This window comes from Drosophila mojavensis, unplaced genomic scaffold (assembly GCF_018153725.1).
Source record: "Drosophila mojavensis isolate 15081-1352.22 unplaced genomic scaffold, ASM1815372v1 contig_74, whole genome shotgun sequence".
Taxonomy (NCBI): domain Eukaryota; kingdom Metazoa; phylum Arthropoda; class Insecta; order Diptera; family Drosophilidae; genus Drosophila; species Drosophila mojavensis.
The window spans coordinates 4,596,773-4,624,678 of NW_025318899.1; the positions used below are offsets into that span (position 1 = coordinate 4,596,773).

Consider the following 27,906-nt stretch of genomic DNA (forward strand, 5'->3'; position numbering starts at 1 on the left):
GAGCTCGCTCTTCTGGCAGGGCTGGTAGTTCGGCTTGACTGGTTTTTATGTCTGAGTTTGAATTCACAATGAGTCCGCTGTGCCAGCTCGAAGCAGTTTAGTTATTGGTAACAACGCGTCGGCAACGGTGTCACAGCGGACGACGCGTTTGTCTGGAAGTTTAAGAAATAAGAAAAAACGTCTTGCAGCAATAAAGTTATATTGTACGTAAATCTTATACAATCATTTAAGACATGCATAAACATAGAGTGTACATATAAAATGTTTTCTTCCGTCTTGAATATGCTGTGCACGTTAAGCAAGCATTTCGGAATATCAAGTGCCGTAGTCAAGTGACTGTGTTCCTCTTAAAAGCTGAAGTTGAAGTTTGTTTTAGCGCTAATTAGCTTTCCACGGACATGCATACATATGCATGTACATACATACATACGTCCATACATATATTACTGCGTGACTGGGGCGCAGGCGTAGCTCAAGTGAAGAAATTTGAGCGAATTCATTTCAAGTTCTTGGATTTGTGATCTTGTTTGCTCCTCTCAATTTCGTTACGCATCGCATTTCAACTCCAAACGAAAAGTTGAGCGAATTAATTTGCAGTTCCGCAGTACTCTTGGAGTTGCGATCTGGTTTTTTCCTCTCGGTTTTCGATTTTGTTTTCGCATTCGTATGATACGCGCAGTTGCTTTGTGGCTTTTATTGCTCTTGTTGTTTTTCTGTGCCTCGATAATGTGAAGAAGCTGATTCCGGTTTTCAGTCAAAACAAAAGGAGACGTACAAAAATTACAAGTCGTATCATCAACTCTAACTTGTTGTTTCTTGCAAGTGCATATTTATGCCATGTATTTCCCTTATCAGTAGTCAAATTGATGTTCTTTGTTCAAGAAAATAAAACTGATAGCAATTTGCTGTTGTCTAGCTGCGAGGCGAATCACCTAGTCTCTATAGATGTCATAAAATGTTTGACCCGTTACCTTAAGCATTTGCCTCGGCAATGAATGAATCATACTCGGTTGGATTCGTATGCATTTAGTGCCGGCTGCCCATAAGACTCCACCTCGATGACTTTTTAAGGGGTGCACGAGCGAAAGTTGAGAATCAGGTTTCACGTCCCACGTTCTTGTAATATTTGTTTTTGTTTTATTGGCTAGTCAGGCAGGATGGTGAAATATCCATACAAGTGCGTAGAAGAAGCAAGGCAGAGTGGGATACTCGCAAGGGATTGACTGTCAGATACCCTAGAAAAGAATACGGTACTAAAAAGAAACAAACGTGGATTCGCTAGTTGTTGACCAGCACATACCCTAGATAACTTGAGGTGATGGATCTATTAAAATTAACTTGACAGTACGTTGCATGTCCTCGAAGACTATCAAATTCTCTGTAAATAACTAAAAGAATAGTTTATTGAAATATGCTAAATGAGAATCACAGCCTCTTCCATAAAAATCAATTTACCCATTCTGAATGCTTTAATGCGGGGTATAAACGAATGCAAGCTAAAAGAAGTTAACGCGAAAAGCCACTTATTTTTACCTCATTAATAAATACAGTTGTCCAGTTTATTATAAAATCTTGATTCTGCCCGGATGATTCACTCGGAGAGCCATTGCATGCAAGATTCTCGTGCCTTTCACTTTTCTGCTGGCTGCAGAGGGAGACTCATTTAAAAGGCGACTTAATTGAGCTTAATTAAAAGTATTTCTTAGCTACAATTTTCTTTACAGCTTGACAGTTATACATATGCATGCATGCAGTTCGTTTAAGCTGCGCCCACTCAATTTGTGATTTTCATATTTTTTTTCAGTTGATCTTGGAAATGCTGCTGAGAGGAGGTGGAGTTTATAGGCAGGCGCTGCTGTCGCTTTTGCTGGCCACATTTTTGGCTTCCGTTGCGGCTAAGACAGGTGCGTGCTTTTGCGGTAGACCACAAAGGGTGGCTAGACTTAACAATTTGTTATTTTCATGCTTGCAGGACCCACACACAATAAGGTGGTTGTTTGCTACATATCCACCTGGGCTGTCTATAGACCTGGCCAAGGTGCCTATTCCATCGAGAACTTCGATGCGAACCTTTGCACCCATGCGGTGTATGCCTTTGCGGGTCTCGATATCACCCAAGCGTCCATCAAATCGTTAGGTAGTATAATTATTTATTGTTTATTCGAACACAATATGCAAATTAGCAATGCGACATCTGTGTTTTAGATCCGTGGCAGGACTTGCAGGAGGAGTATGGCAAGGGCGGCTATGAGCGTTTAACGAGCTTGAAGAGCAGCCATCCGCATCTGAAGGTCAGCTTGGCCATTGGCGGCTGGAATGAGGGCTCGAAGAACTACTCGCGGCTAGTGGCCAATGCGCAACAGCGCGAGCATTTTGTGAAACAGGTTTCCGGTTTCGTGCGCAAATACAATTTCGACGGCCTCGACTTGGATTGGGAGTATCCGACGCAACGCGGTGGCAGTCCACAAGATCGTGAAAATTTCGTCGCCCTGACAAAGGCGTTGCGAGAGGAATTCGATAATTATGGCCTGCTCTTAAGCTCGGCTATTGGAGCTGCTAAGAATGTCATCGATCAAGCTTACGATGTGCGCCAAATCTCGAGGTATCTCGATTACCTGCATATCATGTGCTACGACTACCATGGCAGCTGGGACAAAAAAATTGGTTACAATGCACCGTTAACAGCTCCAGCCGATGATCCATTAAGTGTGGTAGCTATACAAATGAGTTATTCATTCTCATATAGATATATATTTATTGTCATTATTGTTTATTTGCAGCAATTCACCATTGACTATCTATTGAAGCTGGGTGCTCCGCCTTCAAAGCTAGTCTTGGGTCTGCCCTTCTATGGTCGCACGTTTAAGACTGCTGCTGAGGGCAAGGTAAATGATGCCAGCGATGGCATTGGCTTTCGTGGTCCATTCACACGCGAGGATGGTTTCCTAGGGTATAATGAAATCTGCGATATTTTAAGCAACAAGACCTCCGGCTGGACAACCAATTGGGATGCCGAAACTAGTCAAATGGTTGCTCGCTCTGAGCGCAATGTTTTCACGCAGGACGTGAATGTTGTCTCGTTCGATAGTTCACGATCCATCGCTAATAAAGTAAAGTTTGCTATGATGAAGCGATTGGCCGGCGTAATGGTGTGGTCCGTGGACACGGATGACTTCCTTGGCAGATGTGAAGTGGACGAGGACACCTATGCAGATTTTAAATATGTGAAAAATGCACCAAGAAGACTAAATCAGAATTATCCTTTGTTGCGAACCATCAATGAGGCCACCACACTTGCGCTAGAGGAATTGGCTGCCGATGAGGCCGTAGTACCAGATGACTCCGAAAATGAAATACCCCATGGCAAAAATGTCGCAACATCTTTAATTAGTGTAAGTTTAATGCTCAGCTCTGTTTGCGTATTGCTACACAGTTTAACACATTGAAAAGTCCACCAAGTGCCTTAGTTTTTATTATATGTTTGTTCCCCAAATAATAAAATGTCAATATTATTAATTTTAAACAAATGATTTTATATATTTTCAAATTGAGCACGCTTCGATATTTGTGCGCAAAACATCGATAGGTGCGCTACCTCATGCTGCAGCCCTCGTTGACTATCGACTTTTTCGATTCAACTTTAACTGTTATTTTGTAAAATAGCTGTCATATTAGACTATTAATGTGTACATTTTATGTTATAAATTTAACTTGCAATCTAACGTTTAACTAACTATTTATATATATATAATATATATTTTCGTGTGTGTTTGTATAAATATGCATTTATGTATCGGATTGTGTGAGCTATTTAAATACACAAGTAAGCAACATAATTTGTTTAATATTTTCATAGAATACCAATGCTACAGTGTCAACATTCAATACAAACTACAATATGATTTATGTATAGATATATTATTTACTATATAAGAAGTACTTGTGTGCTACGTAAAAATGTCAAGTTAAAGCAAAGTTTATGGCCGCATGGACCTTAGTGTAAAACGGGCCAAAGACAGAGAAGTAAAGAGAGAGAGAGAGAGAAACAGAGATAGAGATTGAGCTCATTTAGAGATCGAAAATATCTGTACTCGAGTTCATTATGGATGGCAAACATTACATATGCATATGCGATGATCTGTTTACAAATCATAGGCAAGAGAGTTAACTGTGAATGTGTGGGTGTGTGCTCGCCTCAATTGAAGCTATGTGATTAAACGCGGGAAGCAGGAACATAGAAGACATGGAACATAGAGCGCGTGGGAGAGAAATACTAAGCTCACATAGAGATCGAATAGAATTGTACTCGACTTCATTTTGGATGGCAATCATTTCACAAATCATAAGCAAGTCAGCAAAGTGTAGACGTGTGTGTATGAGTGTGAGTGTTGTTTATGAAACCTAGACGAAAACTTCAATTTCGTCTCACAAACGTTTGCCTTCGGACCAATCGGTGCGTTCGGCGCCCGGACAACGGTTACCTTCATAAATTTCCAAATGCTCTCTCGAACGACTCTTCGATTTGGACTTGTGCTGCTTGCTGCTGCCGGCAGCCGAGCGTTGCAGCTGATAGCGATCGTTGATTATCTCATAGTGGGCAGGAGCGTGAATGGAATCGTTGCTAGTGCCATTCCCAGCCAGCAATAGCTCGTGTATATTTTTTGTCGAGCGCCGATGTGCCTCCAGACACTGCGATTCCGATGAGTAGGGAAATGAGGCCACAAAGTTGGCAGTCGTTGACTGCGCGGCAGGTGGATCGCTGGCAAAGTTGGCAGGGGGCGGCGGCAGCTGCTGCAATCCACCATCGCAAGGCGTCGATGGCGACAAATCTGTGAACTCAGTTTTGGCTTCAGATTCCACAGAGCACATGCTTTGCCGTGAAATATCCTTCTGCAGTTGCTGTTGCTGCTGATCCAAGGCGGCGCTCTTGAGCGTTGGTATATTTAGATTGGAGCTCTCGTAGTCATCCTCGAGTCGTGCTTGTGGTATGGGCAAGCGACTCCGGATCGAGTGCTCCCTTCGGCCAAAACGTTGTGCTAGATAATCCTCGTTGTTGTTGTTGCTGCCACTTTGATTGCTGCTACAGTTGCTGTGCTGATGGTGATGCTGGGTAGGCTGTTGATGTGGCTGATGATAGTAGTTCTCATTGCAGCAGCTGCTCACGTCTGCGAAATAGACCTCCGATTCGGCAGCTTCCTGGCCCTTGGCAATGGCTCCATTGGAGTCCTGGTAGCCATTGTTCTCCACCCCATTGGCAGCTGGCGGCTGCGCCTGCATCTGTTCTTCCTCTTCCTCCTCCTCCTCGGCTGGCTCCTGCTTGGCAAATACCTGCTGGACATTTGGTCTCTGCTGGCTGCTGTTCTGCGTATTCTGTGGCCCAATGCTCTTGGCGCCCGCCTCGATACGCTTCTTCAGCTTGCGCGTGGGCAAGGTGTTGGAGCAACGATCGCGTTCCCTCCAACCATTGCAACCATCGCTGTCCGAGTGCGTATTCTCATATTCCGCGTGGCCAACAGCTTTGGCCTTGTAGCCAGTGACAGATGATGTAGTGCACCCGCCGCCTCCTCCACTGACACTTAGATTGTCCATGCGCTCCAGTGTGGCCGACTGAACCGATTGTTGAGGCATTTGCTGCTCCTGTTGCAACTGCAACTGTTGCTGTTGCTGCTGCTGCTGTTGTTGATGCTGCTGCAACTGCTGTGGCATGGCGGGATTGACCGCTTGAAGATATTGATAGTACCCCCGTCTAGCTGGACTATTGGGATCACTGTACGGCGGTGGAGGACCCCAGACGCCGTAAGGCAAGGTAGCCAATGCCACCACAGGTTCCTCAATCAACATCTGATTGCCATCGGCTACAGCTGTCGCTGAGCTGAATCCATATTGCGAGTCCGGACTGGCTGCGGCTTGTCGAAATCTACGCGTCGCATCCGGCGTGGTGCGTTGCCAAGGCATTCGCGGCCAGCTCCAGCCGCTGCGTCCATTGCGACAGCCACTGAGCGCCTCCTCGCCGCCGCCGCCCGGATTGGGTGAGTAAAAGTTCCCCGGTGGCTGCGCGGTCCAGAAACGTTGCTCAGCGCCAGGACCAACTCCTGCTCCTGCTGCTACGGCTGCTGCTGCGGCGGCTGCGCTGGCCTCATCCCAGGGATAGGAGTTTGTCAGTTGCCGATGGGCGTGGCACTGCTCACAGCAACGACAATTGAGCATGCGCCCCGGTGCACTTAGACTATGGGGCGGAGGCGGTGCCTGTGTGGCATACAACGAACGACAGCGCAGCTCCAGCTGCTCCCAGTACATCTTCTTGCGCTCATGGCTGAGCAGCTGATAGACCAGCATGCAGCTGAACACGGCAATCAGGACTCCAGCCACAGAGAGTCCAAAAATGGCGCGCAGACACGAGTAGAGCGAGCCATGGACGACTCCACAGTCGGAGAGCGAATCAAAGACCAGACGCACACCTTCTGAAAGAGATTGGGCTGGAGTTAGTGGACTGCCAAATGGAGTATATATCATTCTTACCTTTATCCACACGATCCACTTGGGACTCAATCAGATCCGAATAGCAGGTGCAGGTGCGCGTCTTCTGAGCGTATTCGCATTCACGCAACGCCTGCAGTCGGCTCATGTGGAGCACCGTCGTAGTGACGGTGACCAGGGCGCAGGTCAAAGCCGAGACTAAACCACAAGCACCTGATAGCTTGATCTAGTAGAGTGAAAAAGTGGATATTGAAGATAGGATTAAGATTGAGCAAGCGTCTATTTACCAAATAGCTATAACGATTCCGACGACGCGCCAGACTCATGATGCAAACACCCGTCAGAATGAGCTGTAAAGTAAATATATATGCGTATAGATATCTGGATGGATCAATCAGCTTCGACTTACCAGTGTGGCGGGCACAAAAGTGGGCACAGTTTCAAAGTTGCCCACGGTTATGGTATACGAATGCAGCAAGAAGTAGACGCCCAGGAAGAGAACGCCCAGGAGGCAGCTGAAGCCACCGCAGATGAGGCACCATACCACATACTTCTTAATGCCAGCACCAGGACGATGAGCTGCGTAGAGAAAGAGAAAGAGAAAGAGAGAGGAAGAGTGAGAAAGGGTTTCAGATATATAAACACATTAGAAATTATTGTAGTAATCCTCTAACCCATTGAGCCACGATGATGATGAGCTTCAGCTGCGGTTGGTGGCGCTGGCACCCAGGTGCACGGCGTGGGCATGCTATACTGCACGAACTGCATCACCGGATAGCCATGCATGTTGGCTAGCTAGTCGATTACACCCGTCTCTTGCAGCTGTTCAATCGAAACTTTCTTAAAACTCTTTCACTTTTAGCATCTCGCAATTGCCTAAACGTTTATTTTGTTTTGCATTCTGTATATATATACTATATACACCGTTTTATTTGTATACATAGATGAATATTTTTTTTTCTTCACTTCTCGAAAAAATATCTACACACAAGTCCGTTTCAGATGCCTCAACTGGGCAGCTGCGCGAACTTTGACTGCTAGGAGATGGCGAATGGGAGACGCGGAAGCTGCGCCCATAGACGGAGCGTGCGTTGCAGTTGCGAAACGATGTCAACTACAATTCCAATTCCGATTCCGTACTGACATTCACACAGTTACCAAGCCAAACAACCAACCAACCCCGCTGCAATCACGGATGTCTCCCAAGGGAACTCCGAAGAGAATGAGAGAGAGTGAGAGATAGAGAGAGATTGCGCAGGCGTCGAACTAGTAGATGAGGAAACTTTACCCGAGCGGATGCTGTTTTTTTATACGGCTACGATGATAGACGTAGAGACAGTTCTAGTAAATGGTAAACTATAAAAATTCTTGTGTGAATGGTTGCCCATAAAATACCCTATAATCAGCTAAAAGATAGGAGATGAGCTAGAATTTCGCCATGGATAACTATTTACGGAAAGGATTTGAAACTACGAATATTCGTATGTGAATACATTACTCAAAGCTTTACTGTAAACATGAATGAGTAGAATGAGTAGGCCTACCATAACCTACAGAGTAGCGAATAAAGAAGTAATACATATGACTGATAGATACCCTATACCATATAAGACTCAGTTCTTCTTCTTCGCACATTTCCATGCATTACTCACCAATGGAACCGTTGGCATTACTCCTTGGCCTGGGCGGTGGGCGTGGCGGCAGTGGCGGACGATGATCATCCAAGCCCTGAGATTTGGCACGTCCACCAGCAGAGGAAGCTGCCGCAGCTGCACCCGCTTCGAGCTCCGTGTCATGGTAGATGTCATTGCAGCTATCCGTCTTGACTGGCAACTGATCCGCTATGTTGTTCGCATTTCGTGGCTTCTTCTTCTTGATCATGGTGCTGTTATTGTCCGATTCACTGACCGTAATCTCATCGGCGCCGAGCATCGCATCTGCGAGGAGGCTACGTTTGTGCTGCTGCTGCGAGATGGAGACGGAGATGCTGTTGGCACCACAGCTGCACTCGAGATCACATTCGCAGCGCGGAGAGCTGAGAGTCGAGCTATCAAAGGGCAAATTGTGATTTTCCTCGTTGGGCAGGGCTTGGTAGGAGTGATTGAGCAGAGATTGCGCCGACTGAGCCTTCACTCCCACCTGCTGGACAGGTGTCGATGTGGCTGTCGACGTTGAGGTCTGCTGATGGACGAGCACCGCGACAGCCATGGAAGCATTTTGATGCTGTGGCTGCTGCTGATGCGGCGGCTGTTGCTGAATTGCTGTGGCTCTTCCACAGGAACAGGGGCACTGACATTGCTGCTGCGGCTGTTGCTGCTGTTGTTGCAGATATTGAGCCGGATATTGTATATAATGATAATGATGAGGCGCTGCAGCCTGGACGAGACTCGACTGTGAGGCAACACGTTGCAGGGAAGCCGAGATCGAAGCTGTGCTTGCGTCCGCAGCAATATCCATGACTGAATAACTGGGCAACTGGCTAAACTAAACCGGTTTGACCCTTTATAGCTGCAAACGCTTAATAAATGCCTTCCACTCTCAGAAAGAAACAAACACAGGTATCAGGTATGTCCGTCCATGATGACTGTGGGAAGGAACTTTTGCGATTTCAATTTCGTGCACAATAAATTCACCAAAATTTATTGCCAATGCGGCATAATCCAAACCAAATAAATAAATAGCGAACACGATCGAATTAACATAAACAAAAAAGGCGCAACAACAACAACAACAACGACAACGCGAACCGCAACAATTCGGCGGAACGAAACGAACGCGACTAAAGTTGAGCGATGACTGTGGCTTTTCGCTAGCGATCGTGAGAGGATTGCCATTGAGTGCGGAGAGAAAAAGAACTCAGCTTGAGCATGAGTCAATACATTCACGAATTAGAGAACGCAGCTCAGACAGGAGCTGTGAAAGCACTCAATATTACCCAATCGCTCAGTACACAGCCATCGAGAGAGAGAGAGAGAGAGAGAGAGAGCGTGGAGTGAGCGCAACAATAGTTCCACACTTGTTCAAGTGCTGCTTTAAGTGGAAGTCGTACCTTCATAGAAAGAAACGGAATATAATTATAGCAACACACTCCTTTACACGCGCGCACACACACGCATATGTGAGAGGGAGGACGCAGTTTTGAGCATAAGTTGTTACAACTACACACTAGAGCGCACCGTTTGAGCAACAACTCTACACTTCTATACACATACACACTCACACACGCACATATTATTGAGCGCAGTTTTAAGCAATAACTCCAGACACTCCCGCACCCACACAATCTTGTGAGCGCAATTTGAGCAATAACCTTCTCACACACGCATATATCAGGGAGAGCGCACGCACACATGCATAAATCAGAGAGCGCAATTTGAGCGGCAGCTTTGCAGCTCTACACAGCATTCTACAACGCTGTTTGAGCAACAACTCCAAATTCCTACAGACAGACTGGAGAGCGCATTATGGGCACCAACTTCATACTCCTACACACACACACACACATACCATCATTTCTGCTCTAGCTGAAGAGAAAAGTTGGGAAAAAGGTGCGCGCTTCAACTTCAAACGAATTCCGGTTCTTCTTGTTGTTGTTGCTGCTGCTGCTGCTGCTGCTGTTATACACTGATTCAGTAAAAATTCTGAAGGTGTAGCCCAAAACAGAGCAAAGCAGTGAAAATCAATTTCTTTGTTTGGCCTTTTTATGTTGTTGTTGTTATTTGGGTCTTCTTACCTGAGCCGTTGTTGTTGTTGCAGCATAGTGCCACTTATGTGTATAGGCGAGAGTGTGTGTGTGTATATATATGTATAAATGTAAGGCAACCTGTAGAACCAATTTAAATGAACAGCGGCTTACACTACAGGCTTAACTGGCTAAAAAGGATATCCCGAAATGGGTTAGGTTAAAAAGAGAATGCGGCTAAACGGGAAATTGAGTCACGTAAGGAGATAAAGATGGAATTAATTATGATATATATCCTTTGATCATTTGACTATAAGGCATGTACATATATGCATAAATTGAAAAATGATCAAAATATTCCCTATATCTTTTAATACACATTGATTCCTAATCAAATTCCAATCTAAAACCTTTGCTCTCTTTGGACACACCCAAAGACCATGACATTCTTTATAGCGTCAATTCTAGCGTAGTGGAGGCATACGCCTCCAATAATCGGTAGATTATTATAGTTATTTTTAAGCGATATGGACATTTCCGCCACTGATAATGTTCTACATTTCAAGTACATTGATAAATATATGATGTGCGTACGAGCGCATATCGTAGACAATTAGACGGTCTTTAACATGATTGTTATATAACCTATATTAAGAAACAATTTAAAATCAATACCCAAAATCTCATTTCTGAGCAAATATCATATATGTATCATAAATGAATCCTATCAAGAACATAAAGAATAGTCATTTATCATTTTGAATCGTATATTTGTATAGCCTATAAACTAGACAAACGTCTATCATACATAGTTACATATTAAATATTAGGTAATATACAAATGTCATTTGCGCTCTGGTTAAATATATATCTATGTATATAGTATGAATGTTTATCTATATGTATGTACAATTAGGTGATATAAATATTTGGGTTTTTGTGTGGGTTATCGATGAACTTTTTCGATTTATCAAACATTTGAAGCTAGCGCCTAGTACAGCTTGTAGAGCGATAAGATAAGTACACGAATTATATATGTACATATTACTAGCTAAACACAAACAGGCAGAGAATGAGTGAAAACACAAACTATTTACATATATGTGTGCTATATATATTAATTTAAAGCCAAAGCTACTGAAGACTTTTCGAAGCATTCCAGAAAAGAAAAGCTACAAACATAGTTATATACATGGGATCGTTAGTTCCACTAATTAAATAATAATTATCACAACCGATAATGGGACTCTCTAAAGCTGCTATCGCATCGGCTTTAAAAGAACATACTAAATAGTCGGCAGTGCTCGACTAGCAGATACCTTAAGACTTACAGGGTATTAGTATTTGTTTGTGTGTATATTAGGAAATGTCGAAGATCATCCGATTACTAATAAATCTGTCATAATTGTGCATTACAACTTTGAGTCTCTAGCTTTAATAATCATAATATTATTATTATTATAAAAATAATAATACAATAATTTAAATTCTCGTTGAGCAGTCATTTTTTTTTTTTACCCAATATTAAGTTATTGTCATAAGTTATCGACAAATAATGTTAAACTTATTTATAAATCAAATATCTATACCCTAGCTTTTGTATTCGCCAAGATTGATGCGTTCAAACATACGGACATATTAGCTCTAAGCTAAAATACATATACACTCTATGGAATTATTATTCTACTTGCTTTCACAAACATTTCCACAAATACAATATACCCAAGTTTTTTTTCACACATTTTCAATGAGTCTTAAGGTTGTAAAACCAAATACACATTTTGTTTTTGTTTTTTGTCATTTATGACTTCACAGTTGCTGATAGGGAATGGACGAGCATGGCAAAAGTGCTGATAAGGAAGATGCTCGCTGGCAGTGAGGATAACATGCGATAGTTCTCTTCAGTGTGGGTGCGCGTCTTCTTCTGCTTGATGACCCAGCCCAGGCTGCGCTCCACGGCACGCTTCCACTTGCCGTACCGCTCTTCGCGCTCCTGTTCCGTGGTGGTCGGCAGAAAGGTGTCGTAATGGACGTTCTCGTAATAACGCTTCTCCGGCTCAAATTTACACAGATCGATGCCTTCGGCCTGGGCGGCACACATGGCCGCTCCGAAGGCCGTCGAGTCCATCAGCTGGGACCGAAAGAGGGGCAGACCGGCTGTGTCGGCTTGGAGCTGCATCAGCAGATTATTTGTAGTCAACTTGCCGTCCGCATGGAGTTTGTTTATGTCGTAGCCGCACTCCTGATGCATGCACTCCAATATGTCGCGGGTCTGGAAACAAATGCTCTCCAGGGCTGCGCGTACAATATGATTCTTTCGCGTGAACTGCGTCAATCCAATGATAATGCCGCGAGCATTCTGCCGCCAATAGGGCGCATACAGACCCGTAAACGCCGGCACGAAGTAAACATCACCCGCCGTGGGCACCGCCTCGGCATATTTCTCAGCATCTCGCGAATCGGGCAGCAGTCGCACCTTCTGCTGCAGCCAGGACAGAGCATGGCCGGCCACTGAGACCGAGCCCTCCAGAGCGTATATCGTTGGTGCTTGGGGTCCTAGTTTATAGGCAACCGTTGTCAACAGTCCATGGCTGGAGAAGACGGGCTTGTCGCCCGTATTGCAGAGCAGAAAACAGCCGGAACGATATGTATTCTTTGTCTGGCCGGGCTTGACGCACATCTGCCCCAACAGCGAGGCCTGCTGATTGCCCAATATTCCGCTCAGTGTGATGCCGCGTAGGGCACTCCTCTCCGAGGTGATCTTACCAAAGACCTCAGAGCAGCTGTGTATGCTGGGCAGCATTTCCTCCCGAATGGCAAAGGTTTTCAGCAACACCGGATCCCAGTTTTGGGTTTCCAGATTCATGAGCAACGTGCGTGAAGCATTTGTCACATCCGTAATGTGTAGAGCACCTAAGTGGAGAAAGATTCTGATTACTTAATATGTAAATGAATATTGTGAGAATTGTCAGTGTTAAATAAAATCAGAGCAAGAGATTTATGTGCATAGATAGACGGAAGGAAGGAACGATGGAAGACCGGATCTATTCACTTTACGGATAATAATTATAATATACCTAAGCCCCACATATTATATGTATTAATGCTTACCATTCGTTAGATTCCATATGATCCAGCTATCGACTGTGCCAGCCTTGCAGCGCTTCTCTCGACACGCTTGCCGCACCTCGGGCACATTGTCCTTCAGCCAGCGTATCTTCAGGGCGGAGAAATACGTTGAGATGGGCAGTCCGGTTCGCCTTTTGAAATAGTTCGGATCCTGAACCTTGGCCACAATTTGTTCGACTGTGCTGCTCGTGCGTATATCCTTCCACACGATGGCATTGTAGAGCGGCTTGCCGGTGACAGCATCCCACACGATAGTCGTCTCTCGCTGATTGGTAATGCCGACTGTGATAATGTCGCTGGAGCTGAAGCCAAGTTCTGGAAGCTGTTTAATTGCCTCTTCGGCGCACTTGTTTATCGATGCCATCATCTCCAGCGGATCCTGCTCATACCAGCCATCCTGCGATGATATTACACCCAATTCCACACGATGTGCGGCGATTTCCTTGAAATCGGGCGTCGTATAGATCGAGAAGCCAATGGTCTTGGTGCCCTCATCGATGACACCGACGAGGCCTGTGTGTTGGATCAGGGACTGCTTGCGCAGCTCTTTGCTGCGAAATGGCACATCGGCACTCGAATTCGGTACGTTCTTCCCCTCCGTCATGCTGGCTGCAAAATGAAAAAAGAATTAGTCTCGATTAGGCAACGGAATAATGCGGTATAATGCGGAAATCAAACTATTATTAGCTCACGATAATGAAAATATACAAGGCGACAATGTTGATAGGGAACACAGGCAGAATACACTCATGCGAATGCGATATGATCTTTCCATTTTCTCATTTACTAATTAAATTTGAGTACATACGGTAAACATATAGAGTAGAGTATTTTCTGTAGTCATTTGATAAGAGTTTTGAGAAATAATTACATTCGTTTGATATAGATTCAGTCGAGATGGATTCACGTTCGGATGAACCGATAGACACGTGTAGATCGACTGGGAAGATTATATATATGTATATATAATTGTTTGGGGTCAGCGATCGCTAATAAAACTGTCATTGATGATCATATTTCTTATATTGACGTATATACGAGGTGTGTTCAAAAAGTTAAACTTGTCAGTATAATTGAGGGACTTAAGTACTAACTCGAATATACGTAAAAAATCGCAAATCGAGATACGTTTTGAATAAAACGTCTGAGACAGCCTTGCATAAATTAAACAAATTATATTACAAACCTGATATTCAATTGCATTTATTGAGACTTTACTCGAATATCTTCTATACAATATGATCTTATCTGCAATATGATCTTGCTTTCGGACAGTCAACGATCGTTTAACCTTTAACGCAGAACTCTTAGCTGTTTTCAAGAGAGCATTTATTTTTCACATGCGAAACAAAAGTCTATTTATTTTGTTATTTTCGCGGTTGACTTTGTACCCCTTGCAAATTGGAGCCAAACCCCAAAGCTTTGTTGGTTGAACGGTCGAGCCCTCTACAAAATACTGACACAAATACATACATACATACAAAGATACATGTATATAGTATAAACACATGTATGTATTGTAAGACAATGGTTATCTATAAATTTGTAGAAGCTTTTTGGGTTTTTGTTTAAAATTTTTCGTTGGCAGAGTCCAGAGAGTAAATAGATAAGAGACAAATAATGATCGAGTGATGTCAATTATTTACACGAGCACATATGTACATATGTACATATATACATACATATGTATATGTGTAAGTAAACCGTAATTTTAAAATGCTTTTCGTGATGTAGCTGATCGCAGAGTCCAAGTTCGAGTCAATGTCACTCGGAGTTCTCTTTCTATGTATACGAATAGGGTAATTTTCCTATATACAAACATATATGCGACTTGGCCGTTTAATCGTTTCGTCATTTAGATTTATAAATAAAGATGTAGGGACTGTATAGATAGATTACATATGCATATGTATGACCTCTAAGCTTTCGATCAATAAATTCTTAGTATTATTTATCAGTTTTAATTATAGAGGCAGACTGATTAAACAAGAGCTATTAAAGAAGTTGTATGTTGCAGTCTTTAAGTTTACCTTGTTGTTGCAATTATTGATAACAGTGATAAGAGCCAATCACGATGTTAACACTACAATACTTAAACAAAACAGTAACGAAGAGAGAGAGAGAGGGAGAGCGCGCTCGTGCTTTTTATTTTTATTGTAATGCGTTCGCTTTTCGTTTGAAGAAATACTGAGAGTACTTGCTAGTCTTTCACTTGCTTGAAGAGACGGTGTTGGAGTGAAGGAGAGATCACTTAGTTGTATTGCACTTCGATGTGTTTTTGTTTATTAGTAAGTAGAACGGCTGCTAGGAGAGAACGAAGTCGGAGTTTGGGGCAGAACTCGAGCGTGTTTTTATTGTGTCTCACTTAATATGATTTGTTGGTTTTTTTTTTACAGCTGTTTTTAATTTGATTTTATTTTTTAAGTTTCGTAGGAGACACACACGACATCCGTTCAAGGCGAGCGCCAAAAAGTATCTGAAAGTCAGGGATCCAGTGACAGCTGCTCGTAACCGCCAGCCATATCAAAGCGAAGGCGCGTCTATATATACTACATAATTATATATGTATATATTTATAGCAAGAGCTTTTACTGCAGGCAGCGACGCATTGAAAACAAACATTGACACGACACACAATCCCAAGTGCGATAAATGCAGAAGAAAGAAGAGTGAACAGCTGATAAGAAAAGCCGGCTGATTTGAGAGTAGAAGGTAAGAGAGACAGAGAGAGAAATACAGGCGACAGGAGAGACGGGTCACAGTGTGGGTGAGCGCATTGTTTTGGCATTTAAGCAAATACATATGCTTACAATGCTTACAAATACATATGCGTATCATAAATATGCCAACAAACGATAAGTAAATCGATTTGTTACACTAACAATAAAAATATAAAACATAACATTCAGTATAGCTAGAGCTAGACAAAAACTATAAAAATCTAACAACCAGAAATTATATAAGAAAAAAAATTAATAAAAAAAAAATAATAATAAATATATAAAATAAATTTAAAAAAGTATAATATTAGAGTTATATCAATTCTAGAAATTTTGACGAAATAAATAAATTATATAATACAAAATATGATGATAAAGAAAATATTAAAGTAAAACAAATAGATATAAAAAAAAAAATAATTTCGAACAAATATTTTCATTTTATTCAAAAATATATTTTTTATTATAATGTAGAAAGCCATTCATATATATTATATATCATATATTTTTTTTATTTATTTTTTTTTCTATATGCAATTATACATATAGAAGTCATTCACACAATGAATATGTTACACTTGCATTCATTGAGCTTCTTGGTCGTGTTAAAATAGCGCAAATAATGCTAAAAATAATTCAGTTTAAAATTTTTTGAATTCCAATCATTTGACAATATAAGCAAAAAGAAACGTGTTTTGTGCAACGATTTCATTCAACTTCATTAATATTGTTTTAATATGCAAAATATACAAAAATCAGCTATGGGCCAATGATAGCGAGTGATGAAATCTATTCGAAATATACCCTAACTTCGCGTATGGCATGTGAACTGAATGAAGTGTTTCATGCAGGGCATACAAAATTCGTAGAGTTACATATTTTGAAATGTTTATCACCTGTGTGTAAACACGTATAAATAGGTGTTATATTTGCATTGTGGGGCAATTGGATGCACAGCAAGCGAATGAAACGAATATGATATATGCAGGTGCAGGTGTGTATATATTAAATACACATATAAATATCTATACGTGTATGCATATATGCATATACCGTTGGGTCAACAAACCGAGTAACACAGCGCAATACGAGAACTGTTTATTTTGATTGCAAAATGGAAATGAATAAATGCTGACAAGTAGATCGACAGAAATTAAAGAATTGGCAAAACAACTTAAATAGATGGCGCCAGCAACAACTTATTGTAAGACGTTCGTCTCGTAAGGGTTAAATGAGTTGATTGAAAGGGGAACAGTTGTTAAATAATATCAACCGATGTCAGCCACAATAAATTGTTATCAGAAGTCTATAAATCTATAATAATCAAATAGGCCGAAAATAGATAAGGAAAGTTGTCAAAGAACAGTAATAGATGGCGCTAACAATAAATTATAATCATATACCCGCCAGCGTCTAAAGGTCAAAGCTTTTTAATTAGTCGCTTTTATAAACACTTGGCCAACTGTTGGCTGTTAATCACACAAGCAGATCGCACACACATGCAAATACAACGATAATTATAATATTTAAATTATATGCACTTTTCGACATACACCTTGAAACGAATGCAAATGCGCAACAGCAAATGCAAAGCTTGTAAGACAACAATTACGTAAATTTGATTTACAAAAACAAATAATAGCCGGCAGTCAACGTATGCAAATTAAATATTTATTTCCGCGTTTGGTTGTCAACACTCGCGCAGTTGGCGACAAACTGAACCGAAATCTATTGATGACTGTGCAAGATTGACCAACGCGATCAATATAAACAAGAGAATAACAAGAGAAAGAGAGATCGAGAGAGAAAGCGAGCAGCGGTGGCTGTCAATGAGGCGTGTGTGGGTGGGCGAGCAGCAGCAGCACGTGATGCTTAGCCGCTCAGAAGCTCAACAAAATAAATCAATAGGAGACACACTCACACAGAGAAACATTATCACATGTACATACATATATACATACCAGTGCAGAGAATACACAACTGCGAGTAGACAAGCCCCTCAAAGCTGCTTGGCGATTGGTCGGTTTGTATTTGCACTGATGACGTCACTGTTGCGAACAGCAGCCACACGTCAAATGTTTATCTTAGTTTCATGTTTGTTTATGTTTATGGCGTGTGGTGTTAACCGCGATTTACCTAATATCCAAACGTTTAGACATTTTTGTGAGCAATGCGCTATCTTATAGAGCTCAGAGCAATGTTTCTTGATAAAATAGACGGTATTTACAACAAGACGAGCACGTGTACCGGTTTACTCACCCTAAAAGTATTTCAGGCTAGCTATAACACTATTTGTTATCATTTTAACCACGACAATGCTTTGATAAGCACCTGCATCTTTTATGGATCACGGAAGCCATGAGTAAAAAAACCTGCCATTAATTATATTGCTCTCTTAATAAAATCAACTTTACTGACGAGCCCTTTTTTTTGGTTGTTTATTGCCAACATACCAGGGCTGCATAAATACTATACATCCATCGCCGTTCCGTTTGCTCAACAGTTTTGTCGTTGCAATGACGATATTTATTCACACAAACATTGTGTATTATGAGCATAGGTATTTGATAGAATTGTAGCGAACTATGATACACGTTATTCATTGTTATAATTATATTTTCCCATTAACTAGTCATATATACATCGAGAAGATATTCATAAATTTTGAGCGTTGTCGTTCAGTTTTCACAACTGTTGCGTCGCATGTACAATTTGCGCGCCAAAAGCTAAAAATTCAAATTCAAAGTAGGAATGGCAATCTGTAAATACAGGTGTCTATCTATCTGTGTTAGAGTTTCTTAGTTAATATAACAGTATTATTGCTACAATCGTTTTCAATATTTCGTGTAAGCTTATCACCGAACGTATGTGTGCGTAAATTGAGTAGGCTATTATCAAAATATAATTTTAGTTAACACTTGCAGCTATGGCACGCCAGTATTTGGTCAAACACCATGGACAGCGGACTAATTGGGTTGGCAGAAGTGTACGATATACCTGAGCAACATACTGATAAGCGTTCGTTCAAGTCGATAGAGCAGAGCTTATTGTCACAGTTTGCTATATTGGCTAGCTTTTCGGGCGTTGTATTGGCACGTGCGATATTGACCCCAAAGCGGACAAGTCGACTGACTCCTACAATATGCTACCTAGTGGAGTTTCCCTTGGTTGTGGTGCCGGGCGTTCTTTTCGTGACAGTGGCTAGTGATTACAGTGCGCATTTCGTGGCAGTTATGATTGCTCTGCTATTCTTTTACATTATGCGGACCCGTGCGATATCGCGAATCAAAAAGCAATCTCAATTTAATGTAGGTAGTCGGCCTATTGCCCTTACTGTGGGCCGTGCCCTGACTCATTTGATCACATCTATTTGTATACTGGCGATTGACTTTGGCAGCTTTGATCGCCGATATAGAAAGAGTCGACTCTTTGGCGCTCGGCTCATGGACACGGGTATTGGCCTCTTTGTAGTAGTGATGGGTTTGGTGTCTCGGCGTCCGCGCAGTTGCATTGAATTGCGGCGTCATGTTCTGCTATCTGCAATGCCGTTGATACTTCTGGGCATTGCTCGAGTCGTAGCGCTCCTTGCGATTGACTATGGACAGGATGAACATGAGTATGGCGTCCATTTGAATGCATTCTTCACTCTGGGACTGACCAAACTTTTTGGTAGCATCTTTGGCTATTTCGCGCATACAGACTGGCAGCTATTGCCTATAGCGTTTTGTAAGTTCATAAACAAACAAATTCTACGCGTAAACTAACGTAATTCTCCATGCTTACAGGTGTTTTGGTATGCCATCAAGTGGCCCTCACCTTCGGCGGTATCTCGGAATATGTGATGGATGATGATGTACTTCGTACCACATTCTTGAGCGCTAATCGCGAGGGTATTTTTTCGATACCCGGTTTCGTGGCGCTTTATTTGTTATCTATTTACTTCGGCCGTTGGTTGTTTGCCAAAACGGTATATAGCTTTAAAGAAATGATTGGAAAACTTCGTAGTCTGCTTATCATAGTGATTGCCTGCTGGCTACTGATGGCAGTCAGCGCCTATGCAGTTGGTATCTCTCGAGTCACCTGCAATTTGGGCTACGTCATATGGATGTTTGCTATAATGAGCACCATGTTATGGCTGACCATGGTAATTTTTAACCTGATATTCGAGGAAGCGAACGAACGGAAACTTGACGAGCCGCAGAGCCTAATGGACGAAACCCAGTTTAACGAAAGTGAGAATCTAGAGAAGGGTTTATTAATTCCATCGAAAACAGTTGCTATTAAGAGCAGCGGAACACAATGTATTATCATCGAGTCATTGAACATGAATGGTCTAGTCTACTTTCTTTTGGCCAATATATCAACAGGTTGTGTCAATATCTTTTTGAAGCCCAAGAAGCGTTCGGATGCTGCATCAGTGCTCATTTTACACATCTATATGTTTGTGGTAACGTTCGCCGTCTTTCAACTGTATAAAAGGCGTATTCGCATTGCCTAAATAAATTTATAATCAATTAAGAAATTCTCTCGCTGTGATAAATAAAATAACAACTTTTCATATACAAAATGTGTGTTCAATTTGTTTGCTTATGTATTTATATTTGCTGATGAATAAAAATTTCGGTCAATTACTTTTTTAAAACTATATATCAATTGCATTTTTTATGATTTACAACCTTTTGGCATAACCGAACGTTAAAAGAACGTTAAAGATAAGAACAAGCTCGTTTCCGTTCAGCTCCTCTTCAGTTCAATTAATAGTTCATTGGTAACTGGTTCACAGTGAGCACAGTTTGTGGTGCTCTCTTTCACACTCTCTTCGTTGAGTATAATTGGTTGAAAAGAATCGCAACGAAAGTTAAGAAATTTCTGTGCATTAACATTAAAACAGTTTGTAATATGCGTAATCTAAAAACCAAATCCGTGGCGCATGCGCAGCTGAAAGGTGTGAATTCTTAAGCAAATTTCAAATATGTTCAACCAATGCGACGTCATGGCAACGTAACTGTAAACAGGTGCATGCGTACTTAAAGTATTGCTATGGCAATAATTTACGAACGAAAACAGGTGTAAACAAACTGCAGAGCGAAAAACAGCGTGAATTAAAAAATGTTTGTTTATCTAAGCAAAAAGGTAAAATAAAATATATTAAATATTCATTCATGAATTTATTTAAATTTATCAATATCCACAGATCGCAATTCCCAACAATGTGAAGCTAAATTGCATTGCATGGAACAAGGAGAAAGGCTACATTGCGGTTGCCGGCACAGAGGGATTGCTGAAGGTGCTCAAATTGGATCAAGGTTAGCCGAATGAAATATTTATAATAATTAAAGAAATAAATAATATATAATTTCATTGCAGCTGCCAATAATGGGCCGAGCAAAGGCGGCCTTGCCGCCGTTTCCAATCTCTCAATGAATCAGACATTGGATGGGCACAAGGAATCGGTCAAGGTGGTGACTTGGAATGATGCACAGCATAAGCTAACCTCATCGGATGTAGACGGCGTTATAATGGTGTGGATGCTGTACAAGGGCGCCTGGTATGAGGAGATGACCAACGATCGTAAGAAATCAACAGTGGCAGGCATGAGCTGGACCTCGGATGGCACCAAAATCTGCATTGTGTATGAGGATGGCGCCATCATTGTGGGCTCCGTCGATGGCAATCGTATATTTGGCAAAGAGCTTAAAAATACCCATCTAACTGGCGTGCAATGGAGTCCAGATAATCGACTCATACTGTTTGCCCTGGCCAACGGCGAATGCCATCTGTACGATAATCAAGGAAACTTTGCGGTGTGTATTATGATGACCATAGATAAGATGTTAAAGCTAATATACCTGTTTCACAGATGAAACTCAACATTAAGTGCATTACGCTCAGCAGCTCAGCGGGTCGTATACAGCGCATTGCGAGCATCAGCTGGTTTAGCGGGACCTTGAACAATCGCAGCCGACCTGTTTTAGCGATTTGCTATGAGAACGGAAAGGTGCAAATTATGCGCAATGAAAACGATGATAGTAGGTGTACTGATTAATAGATATGAACTATTTATATTTATATTATTTACGTTTTTTCCCGCAGATCCAGCAATTTTTGACACAGGCATGCGTAATGTGGACGCCAAGTGGAATCACGATGGCAGCGTATTGGCCATTTGTGGCACATCTCTAGAGGCAGCCAGCCCAATGCGGGATACCAATCAGGTCTGCTTCTACTCACCGCTGGGACGGCTACATCGCACCCTAAAAGTGCCTGGCAGTGACATTACGTCCGTTAGCTGGGAGGGCAAATCGTTGCGCATTGCAATGGCTGTCGACTCGTTTATATATTTTGCCAATATACGGCCCGAGTACATTTGGTGTTACTTCGAAAAGACGGTTGTGTTTCTCAACAGCAGCAATGGCAATGGCGGCAGTGGCAGTGGCGGCAGCAGCAGCTCGACTAACGTCATTACCTTCTGGAACACGGTGTCCAATCAGAGTTTCCTCAAGGAGGTGGAGCCGACACTTTGCTTGGCTGCCAGCAACGAGCACTGTGTGATCGGCGTAGAATGTGTTAGCAGCAACATTAAAGAGATTGCGCTCAGCACGCTGGAAACACACAACAACAGCAACAACTCTGATGGCCGAGTATATCAGCTATTGCTGTGCAACTCCATTGGGACGACAGTGGACTGTGAGTTAGCGGCATTGCTTGAAATAATGTAGTTTTTATTGTATTTTTCTCATATTCATATTACAGCCAAGTATACGGATATCAAGCCTCGATTTGTGGGCATTAATGCTGCTTATGTGGTGATTGCTTCGTACGAGGAAATACTCATTTGGCATTATTATACGCCAAAGGTAAGTGCCTACATATCTATATATATATCTACATATGTATATATATATATTTTGCTGTATTTTAATCCATATGCCAATCTAATTAACTATCTATCACATATCCAAATACCTCGCTATCTACCCTTTATTTATACATGTGTTCGAATATCTATCGACACACAACTATCCATCTTTCGTTAACCCTTAGTCTTTAGCGCCCGATATGTCACATTCACATTTTGTATACTCAATTCGAAATCAAGTCAGTCATTTGTGTCTTAAATTCTGAGCGTGTCGCATAAATTTTGTATTAGAAACAAATAGAACAAATATCTCGATCGCAATTTGATACATTGAACTAGCCATGACATTCGGGAAGGCCGTCTGGAAGGCGCTGTCCTGCGACACAATGGTCGCAATTTTGGCTACATTTATGGGCATTGTAATCGCTCGCATTATAACGGGGAAATATTCGCATCGGCTTGGTCGAAACAAAGGCTTTTTGATTGAGTTCTCATTGATCGTTCCGCAGGGCATCCTCTTCACAACGGTGGCGAGCGCGTATATTCACTACTTTGTCGGACTTCTGATCATATTTTTATTGATATATATTTTGTGGACGCGGGCCTTATCGCGCGCCAAGACTCGCAGGGAATTTGACTTGGGCAGCCGGCCATTATGCTTAACCGTGGTGCGGGCACTGACTCACCTAATCACAGCCGTCTGTATACTGGCCATCGACTTTAAAAGCTTTCATCGGCCATATCGAAAGAGCCGTAAATTTGGGGCCACTTTAATGGACACCGGAATTGGACTTTTTGTGCTCACCATGGGCCTGGTGTCGCGTCGATCTCGAAACTGGGTAGATATACGTCGCTGTGCTCTGCGCTCCACATTGCCGCTGATCGTGCTGGGCTTCGTTCGGATTTTTTACAATCGTCTGCTTAAGTTCGAGCAGGACGAGCACGAGTATGGAAGACATATGAATGCGTTCTTTACGCTGGGCATCACCAAGCTCATAGGCAGCGTGCTCAGCCTAGTGGCTCGCACTGATGCACAGCTCTTTCCGATGGCCTGTGGCAAGTGCTATGACGAAACTGAAAACAGTTGAAGCACATGTCTAATGTATATATTTATTCTATATCTGCAGGACTTTTGTTGACCCATCAATTATGTCTATCCTTTGGCTATCTCTCGCCAATCGTTATGGAGCATTATTTTCCACGCACTACCCTGCTGTTTGCCAATCGTGAGGGTATCTTTTCGCTGCCCGGCTTTTTCGCCATTTACTTGCTGTCCATATGCTTTAGCAGGTGGTTGGTGCGCAACACATTGCTCAGCTATCAGGAAATGTTACGCAAGTTACGTGATCTGCTTCTCATATCGTTAAGTTGTTGGCTACTGATGGCAGCGGCCCATTACATTGTGGGCGTCGCTCGGGTCACCTGCAATTTGGGCTATGTTATTTGGATGTGTGCCATATCCATCACCATGATCACCCTGACCATATTTATATGTGACTTTTGCATCGACAGCGTTATATCCGATACGCTAATCAGCACAGTTAAAGATTTAGATAAGTTGGAGGGCAGAGAAACGGTTCCAACATATATTATCTGCGAAGCCTTGAATATGAACGGTTTGACTTTCTTTCTCCTGGCCAATTTGCTGTTGAGTGGAATTAAATATTTCTTAAGCCCTGAATCACGATCTAGTATTACGTCGTTGCTAATTCTATTTATATACATGCTGATCACTACTCATCTAATATGTCAATTGAACAGGAGGGGCATTCGAATCGCCTAATGCAGTGTTCCAAAATCGTGTATAATAACTCAGCATTGTATGAAAACTGTAATGTAATAAGATGATCAAGCCTTCAATTAAAATAAAGATTTGTTTCCATTTTAGAGCACATCCAATTTACATGGTGTTAAAGCGCGTAAGGAAAAGAGATTTCACATCCACGATACGCCAACTGGCGTGGAACTGTCCAAAGATCTTATAGTGCAGGGCGAGCAACGTCGTGTAATCGATCCGATCTGTGCGATTGCCTTATCAGAAAAACTCTTGCTTGTCGCCTGTGAGTCGGGCGTGATAAATGAATACAGCGTGGCGAATGTTTCCCTGAGGAATCGCCACACTACCCACACCAAGATCCACAAAATTGCCATCAATTGCAATTCCACGTAAGCAGCGCCTACTTCTAATTGCCTCATCCAAACTTTAAATACTTAGTTTATTCACAGTCGTGCGGCAATTATAGATAATTTGGGCGTGATGACACTCTTGGATCTGGATGACAATCGAGAGACGCAGCTGAACTTTAGTCGCGTAGAACGCAAGGATGTTTGGGCTGTTAGCTGGGCCAAGGATAATCCCTTGTTGCTGGCCCTCATGGAGAAGACGCGTATGTACATCTTTCGTGGCAACGATCCCGAAGAGCCCATCTCTTGCTCTGGCTACATATGCACTTTTGAGGATTTGGAGATTACTAGCGTGCTGCTGGACGACATCATCAGCTGCGGTGAGCTGCAGAACTCCTCTCATCTCATACAGTTGAGGGTGAAGTCGTTGCGCGACACGGACGATCTGTTGGAGCATGTTGGACTCGAGGATGCCAAGCAGTTCATTGAGGATAATCCACATCCACGTCTGTGGCGTCTGTTGGCAGAATCGGCCTTAAAGCAACTGGAGCTGGAGACAGCTGAGAATGCATTTGTACGCTGTGCCAACTATCCGGGTATTAAGCTGATCAAGCGGCTGCGCAATATCACCTCGCAAATACTACAAAAGGCCGAGATTGCTGCCTTCTATGGAGAGTTTGATGAGGCCGAGAAGCTGTACATGGATGCGGATCGAAGGTATGATTAAATGAGCTGTAATTAGTTTAGCTATTAATTATGTACCTTCTCAGGGATCTGGCCATTGACTTGCGCATGACTCTTTGTGACTGGTTTAAAGTGGTGCACCTCTATCGCATGGGAGGCGCTGGTGTTTCGGATCAGCAAATGGAAACGGCCTGGCGTGAGATTGGACATCACTTTGCCAATCTGAAGTCCTGGGAGAGTGCCAAGGAGTACTATGAAAAGTCCCATTACCTAGAGGGCTCCATTGAGTCTCTTTACCACTTGGAACAGTTTGATGAGCTGGTAACGTTCGTCGACAAACTCTCAGAGAAGAGTCCGCTGCTTACGAAGTTAGCTGAGATGCTAGTCTCTGTTGGTAAGAGTTGCGATGCCACCCAATTTATTTGTGATTAATATTGATTTGTCCTCAATGCAGGAATGTGCTCGGAGGCTGTGCAGGCATATTTGAAATTCGGTGATCCTAAGGCCGCTGTCAATGCGTGCGTGAATCTGCGTCAATGGGGCCAAGCCGTGGAGCTGGCTCAAAGGTATCAAATGCCAGAGGTGAATGTGCTGCTCAGCAAGCATGCAGCACAGCTCTTGAACGAAGGACGGCTGCCAGAGGCCATTGAGCTGCAGCGCAAAGCTGGCAAGCATTTGGATGCAGCGCGTCTGCTCTGTAAGCTGGCCGAGCAGGAGGTGGAGAAGCGTGCCCCGTTGTTGCGCATCAAAAAGATTTACATACTGGCCGCTTTGCTTGCCGAAGATCATCTCAAGTCGCTGGCCACGCCCCAATTGGACTATGCCATCGATCGGAATCGCCTGCTAGACGAGATTAGTTTGGAGGATGCTGCTTACATTGAGCGCATCTGGCACTGCGCTGAGGGCTATCATTATATGCTGCTCGCTCAGAGGCAACTACGTTTTGGCATCATGCACAGTGCTGTGATCACATCCCTGCGACTGCGTGACTACGACGATGTCCTGCCCGTGGAGGATATATACAGCCTGCTGGCTTTGGCCAGTTGTGCAGACAGATCTTTTGACACTTGCTCGCGGGCATTCATGAAGCTGGAGTCCCTGGAATCACTGCCCGAGAAGATGCAGCAAGAGTACGAGGAGCTGGCCGTAAGCATATTCTCGAAAAATGAGCCCGAGGATCACAAAGTGGACACCGTCGCTTGCTATAGCTGTGCGGCCCATGTGCCGGACAAGTGAGTGTTAAGTTGAGTATAAATATCAGTGCTTACATTACTTTTCATTTTCATTCATAGTTTGCCATCCTGCATGGAGTGTGGTGCTCGTTTTCCGGGCTGTGTTTCGTCGGGCAAGCCCATCACGCAGCCAACGAGCAATATTTGGATATGTTCGACTTGCCATCATTGCGCATCGCCCATGGAGATAACAAGGCATCGAACATGTCCGTTATGTCATAGCCCAATTGCCTTAATAAAGTGAATAATGATAAAAAATTATATATAAATAATATATATAATATATTTATTATTATTATTATTTTTTTTTTTAACAATCGTTAACTAAACAGCTGTTAAATGCAGCGTTTCGTTGAGTGAGTAATTTTTTGCTGAGACGCCACCTATTGGAAGTCGAATAAAACGAATTTTTCACAGAAAATCGCTATTAAATCGGGCGCCCCCTGTTGGCAGCCGAATGCAACAATAATACTTTCAAACGCCGCTGCTCATTGAACGAACATTCGTTTACTGTGGAGCACTTTGTACCTTTTTCAACACTGAAATTCGCGCAGTTCACAGCACTGACTGTGTGAGTGGTAACCCGCCTGGAAATTGTCTAGCGGAAATTGTGCCGTGTTTATTTATTAATGTGAATCGCAAAATTTACGTTCTCTCGTAAAAGTGTTACCCAAACGCGCATAGCTGGCCACACATTGTGCCTCCGGCGCCGCTGCAATCCCACAGGGTGCACGGTCTCCAGCCCAAAACACCCCAAACACCGCTTCCCCCTGCCAAATTGCAACGCTCAGCTGTTTTGCTGTTTCGCTGCTTCACCTGCTCCTGCAGGAGTCTCAAAATTGTGTTAAATGGTGTTAAATCCAGTGATTCGTAGCTTAGTGAAGTCGCCTAGTTAGCCCATATAGCACAGGTAAGTTTTTTAATTGTTTATTTTCTGGCTGGCCAGCGGCATCATTTGCATTTGGGCGTTTCTCCAAAACGCGCGCCAAAACATTGGCA

The 27,906-nt window shown here is 42.7% G+C and overlaps 6 protein-coding genes across 16 annotated transcripts; 4 read left to right on the forward strand and 2 right to left on the reverse strand.

Moving 5' to 3' along the window:
- The first annotated feature begins 59 nt into the window (after positions 1-59).
- LOC6581420 (probable chitinase 2) lies at positions 60-3,523 on the forward strand. The gene is made up of 5 exons (XM_015161814.3): positions 60-203; positions 1,805-1,904; positions 1,973-2,137; positions 2,206-2,711; positions 2,781-3,523. The coding sequence occupies exons 2-5, from the start codon at positions 1,817-1,819 to the stop codon at positions 3,444-3,446; spliced, it is 1,425 nt and encodes a 474-aa protein (XP_015017300.1). The 5' UTR covers positions 60-203; positions 1,805-1,816; the 3' UTR covers positions 3,447-3,523.
- Positions 3,513-9,290, reverse strand: LOC6581421. 4 transcript variants are annotated; one of them, XM_015161816.3, is made up of 5 exons: positions 8,130-9,290; positions 6,887-7,056; positions 6,765-6,827; positions 6,520-6,703; positions 3,513-6,458 (listed from the first exon to the last, which is right to left on the reverse strand). In XM_015161816.3, the coding sequence occupies exons 1-5, from the start codon at positions 8,932-8,934 to the stop codon at positions 4,426-4,428; spliced, it is 3,255 nt and encodes a 1,084-aa protein (XP_015017302.2). In that variant the 5' UTR covers positions 8,935-9,290; the 3' UTR covers positions 3,513-4,425. The 4 variants fall into 4 exon arrangements, with proteins under 4 accessions (XP_015017302.2, XP_002007151.2, XP_015017303.2 ...); XM_002007115.4 differs by having other exon boundaries at positions 3,513-6,461; positions 8,130-9,289; XM_015161817.3 differs by lacking the exon at positions 8,130-9,290 and adding an exon at positions 7,152-7,604.
- A 1,618-nt stretch (positions 9,291-10,908) lies between these two features.
- LOC6581422 (glycerol kinase) lies at positions 10,909-18,466 on the reverse strand. Of its 4 annotated transcripts, XM_015161820.3 has the most exons (4): positions 18,268-18,466; positions 17,970-18,144; positions 13,271-13,897; positions 10,909-13,072 (listed from the first exon to the last, which is right to left on the reverse strand). In XM_015161820.3, exons 3-4 carry the CDS (start codon positions 13,890-13,892, stop codon positions 11,961-11,963), a joined length of 1,734 nt encoding a protein of 577 aa, XP_015017306.1. In that variant the 5' UTR covers positions 13,893-13,897; positions 17,970-18,144; positions 18,268-18,466; the 3' UTR covers positions 10,909-11,960. The 4 variants fall into 4 exon arrangements, with proteins under 4 accessions (XP_015017306.1, XP_015017305.1, XP_015017307.1 ...); XM_015161819.3 differs by lacking the exon at positions 17,970-18,144; XM_015161821.3 differs by lacking the exons at positions 17,970-18,144; positions 18,268-18,466 and adding an exon at positions 17,562-17,687.
- A 170-nt stretch (positions 18,467-18,636) lies between these two features.
- On the forward strand, positions 18,637-20,568 carry LOC6581423 (uncharacterized protein At4g17910). Of its 5 annotated transcripts, none has more exons than XM_015161824.3 (3): positions 18,637-18,872; positions 18,920-19,734; positions 19,794-20,567. In XM_015161824.3, exons 2-3 carry the CDS (start codon positions 18,963-18,965, stop codon positions 20,504-20,506), a joined length of 1,485 nt encoding a protein of 494 aa, XP_015017310.1. In that variant the 5' UTR covers positions 18,637-18,872; positions 18,920-18,962; the 3' UTR covers positions 20,507-20,567. The 5 variants fall into 5 exon arrangements, with proteins under 5 accessions (XP_015017310.1, XP_043865874.1, XP_043865873.1 ...); XM_044009939.1 differs by having other exon boundaries at positions 18,933-19,734; XM_044009938.1 differs by having other exon boundaries at positions 18,637-18,854.
- Positions 20,569-20,808: 240 nt separating this feature from the next.
- Positions 20,809-27,170, forward strand: LOC6581424 (WD repeat-containing protein 35). Its single transcript, XM_002007118.4, has 11 exons — positions 20,809-21,141; positions 21,203-21,314; positions 21,376-21,812; positions 21,869-22,037; positions 22,102-22,695; positions 22,762-22,865; positions 24,756-25,033; positions 25,094-25,708; positions 25,762-26,069; positions 26,130-26,907; positions 26,968-27,170. Exons 1-11 carry the CDS (start codon positions 21,118-21,120, stop codon positions 27,149-27,151), a joined length of 3,603 nt encoding a protein of 1,200 aa, XP_002007154.3. The 5' UTR covers positions 20,809-21,117; the 3' UTR covers positions 27,152-27,170.
- LOC26527435 (uncharacterized protein At4g17910) lies at positions 22,907-24,754 on the forward strand. Its single transcript, XM_015161825.3, has 2 exons — positions 22,907-23,923; positions 23,995-24,754. The coding sequence occupies exons 1-2, from the start codon at positions 23,209-23,211 to the stop codon at positions 24,648-24,650; spliced, it is 1,371 nt and encodes a 456-aa protein (XP_015017311.1). The 5' UTR covers positions 22,907-23,208; the 3' UTR covers positions 24,651-24,754.
- Positions 27,171-27,906: the final 736 nt, after the last annotated feature.